The 3112-nt window shown below is 41.9% G+C and overlaps 1 protein-coding gene across 2 annotated transcripts in view; it reads right to left on the reverse strand.

Annotated features, from left to right (window-relative positions):
- Positions 1-517: 517 nt before the first annotated feature.
- SLC25A29 (solute carrier family 25 member 29) overlaps positions 518-3112 on the reverse strand; it is a 7710-nt gene continuing 5115 nt past the window's right edge. For both annotated transcript variants that reach the window (XM_009636852.2, XM_035892444.1), the window contains exon 3: positions 518-2810. In XM_009636852.2, coding sequence (XP_009635147.1) covers positions 2067-2777 — 711 coding nt within the window. In that variant the 5' untranslated portion in view covers positions 2778-2810 and the 3' untranslated portion in view covers positions 518-2066. The remainder of the gene's footprint in view (positions 2811-3112) is intronic.

The following is a 3112-nucleotide window of genomic DNA, read 5'->3' on the forward strand; positions in this document are numbered from 1 at the left end:
GTATGAGCAGTGCTGTTGGCAGACCTGGCACTTCATTCTGATGTGGCTCTGCCGGGACCCTGGACTTGTCTTCTGCAGCTGTACAGCCTTGGTGCTGATCAGCACTGCTGAAACCAAATAAATGCAGAATACGTAGGGTCCAAGCGTGCTGCTGGCTCTCTGGCTCTACAAGCAGGACTGTTCTGTTAGTACCTATGATGTCTTTAAGTGAGGTTCTTGGTGAAAAGATCAGCTTGAAGACGCCACTTCCCTTCTTCGCTGCAATGAACTGATCGATACACTCTAAGCCAGAGCAAGGCACTGTCCTTCCTGCTGGTGCACGGAAGGCAGACGGGGAACAAGTTTCTTCAGGCAAAAGGCAGAAACCCCACCCTCTTGCAAGCTAGATTTAACACAAGGCAGCATCCAAGTAAAACATAAGAAACTTTAAAGAAACAAAGTCCAAATTTTTACAAAATTTATTCCCTCAATTTTATATACAGTAATTACAGACTATTGTACAAAGGTGTAACTGGTCTTTGCTGTGAGTTGTTGTGCATATGCAGCTTAGTAGACAGATACAACATTCAATTTGAATCTCAGTGCAAGTAGGCACTAAAACATCCAACATACCTCCAAGGTATAAAAAGACATACCAGTTTTACAGGTTTCTCCAGCATATTTTGTTACAGTGCAAAATGCTATGAAATAAGGTTTCTTTAGAAAATTCATATAAATTAACCACATATTGCACTTGTCCCAACCAAAAGTGTAACAAGCTGTACTTACTGAACTAGTCTGATACGTTTTATAACATTCCTCACACATATGCACTCCCTCCTCCCCGCTATTTGTGCCAAATATGTGTAGTTCTTACTCCAAATCTTAAGTAACTGTTTATAGCTCTTTCACTAAAGCAATCCCTCTTCAACAGACTGCTAAACAAAAAAAAATTCACAGCAGATTAACATAACAAGAAAATTCTCCAAAACCCTTTTTAGTCTTCTTTCCAGTAGCACTGTAACTAAATACATAAAGATCAGCATTGTTTCAATTCATACTGCAAGTGTATTGAAGACCAATCATTTCAGGCGCACCCCTATTTTCTGGAAAGGTGTGAAGCCTCCAGTTCTAAACACACACATATGTATATATATTTCTACAGTACTTCAAGCTGCTAAGCTAACATTGCACCCACGAACATTTTGTGCAATACCACAGCTTTGACTTCTGTACATCACTGGCTGCTACGGTGCTTGTTGGGAGAAGTGGTGCAAAGTTGCATTAACTTCAGAGAACAAAGTCTGCTTGGGCTGAATCCAGTCAATACATTCCGTGCACCCACCAAACGAGACATAGAGGTAAAGGCAAGTAACATCAATCTTACTAGATCCTTACAAGCCTTGAGATTTAAAGGAACAAGTGCATATGAGTACAGATGATAACTTTGTGCTTAAGGTACTTATTCAAAGCTGAAAGGTAAGGGAGTAGCTTAGGAACAATTTTTTTTTTTTTTAATTTTTTTTTTTTTTAGCAAACCAGTGTGAACAAAGTTCCTACTAAAACCACTGACATATAAAAGCAGAGGAAAATAAAAACACAGGGCTAGCTGAATGCTAGTCCATGTCTTAAAACAGTCCAGGGTTACCTGCAAAATGCTTCCAACATTTCCTTTCCTCCCCCTCCTTCCCCTCAGAGGACTATCCTTAACTCCTGTTACATACAAAAAGATCATTTCTTGTCTGAAAACATGTCTGCATTCACCTCAGTCATTCAGAACATGAGTGGAAGAAAACCTGATTTCTGGTAGCATGACATTCTCCAGATGCTCTTCTGGAGCTGCAGCAGTAGCCATACAGTACTTTCTAAAGGCAGGTCCCCATCTTACTTGGATACTACTAGATATGAAGTCCTTAATAAGGCAATATGCTGTTTATACAAGTAATGAGATGGAATCCTAATTTGACACACTTAGGAATTCTTTATACAGAGAGCATACATTTACACCACTTGTGAGGGTCAAGTGTTTACATTTAAAAAAACCCCAATGAGCCGGGCTTTGGATCAGGAGAGCGAACGGTTAAGGTTCACAAACTGGAAGGCTGCTGGATTACCGGGCCTGGTTCACATTCACGAAGGTTGTCTTCTGACCTCATGTACATTAGGAACACGGTGACAGTAGCAAAGGTAGCTGCATTGACGGGGAAAGCGCGGAGAAGCGTGGAGGTGAGACCTCTTGTGAACACCCTCCAGCCTTCTTCATGGTAACTTTTTCGGACACAGTCCAAAATGCCATTGTATTGTGTAACGCCTCCGACGCCGTCGGCCTGAAGCCGGGATTTGATCACATCCACGGGATAGGTTGAGAGCCAGGACACAATTCCTGACATCCCCCCGGAAAACAGCAGTTTGGGAATAACGTAACTGTCCTCAGCTTCGCAGCCTAAATACCTGGTCATGCAGTCATAGGTCAGGAAGTAAAAGCCAAAGCTCGGAGTTTCTCTTATGAATGTAGAGACCATGCCCCTGTTGATACCCCTCAGCCCTTCCTTTTGATAGATTTTGATCAAACAATCCAGAGAATTTTTGTAGTTCTTAGTTTTTAACTTGTATTCACCTGTTCCTTGAAGCTGCATTCTTGTCTTTGCTAACTCCATGGGACAGCAGATGATGCACTGGATAGCCCCCGCCGCTGACCCTGCAAGGAACTGGTTTAGAGGAGTGTCTTTGCCCAGAGCACGAAGTGTGTTTCCTTGTACACCGAACACAAGCGCGTTAATGAAGGTAAGTCCCATCATTGGTGACCCAATACCTTTATAGAGTCCAAAAGCCTAGTGGAAGAAGGAAGGAAAAACCCTTTTTAACACTGGGGTTGATAACCTCCTGAAACTGTGCAGAACGTGGCCTTTCTGGCCCTCCCTTGTGCCCTAACTCTCTAACAGTGGCCAGAAGATCAGTACTGTCTTGCTTTCTGATAGTAATTTTATCGCTGCCTAGGGCACAAACATCTAAACATTTTTAGCAGTACAAATACATAGTTGAACGCACCCAGAAAATAATCTTAGTACATCCAGAGGAAAGTTTTCTACTAGGTTTTATACTTTTATTTTTTAAAGTAGCTAAAAGCCTAAAG

This window comes from Egretta garzetta, unplaced genomic scaffold, assembly GCF_000687185.1.
Source record: "Egretta garzetta isolate BGI_Z169 unplaced genomic scaffold, ASM68718v1 scaffold374, whole genome shotgun sequence".
In the NCBI taxonomy this organism is placed as follows: Eukaryota; Metazoa; Chordata; class Aves; order Pelecaniformes; family Ardeidae; genus Egretta; species Egretta garzetta.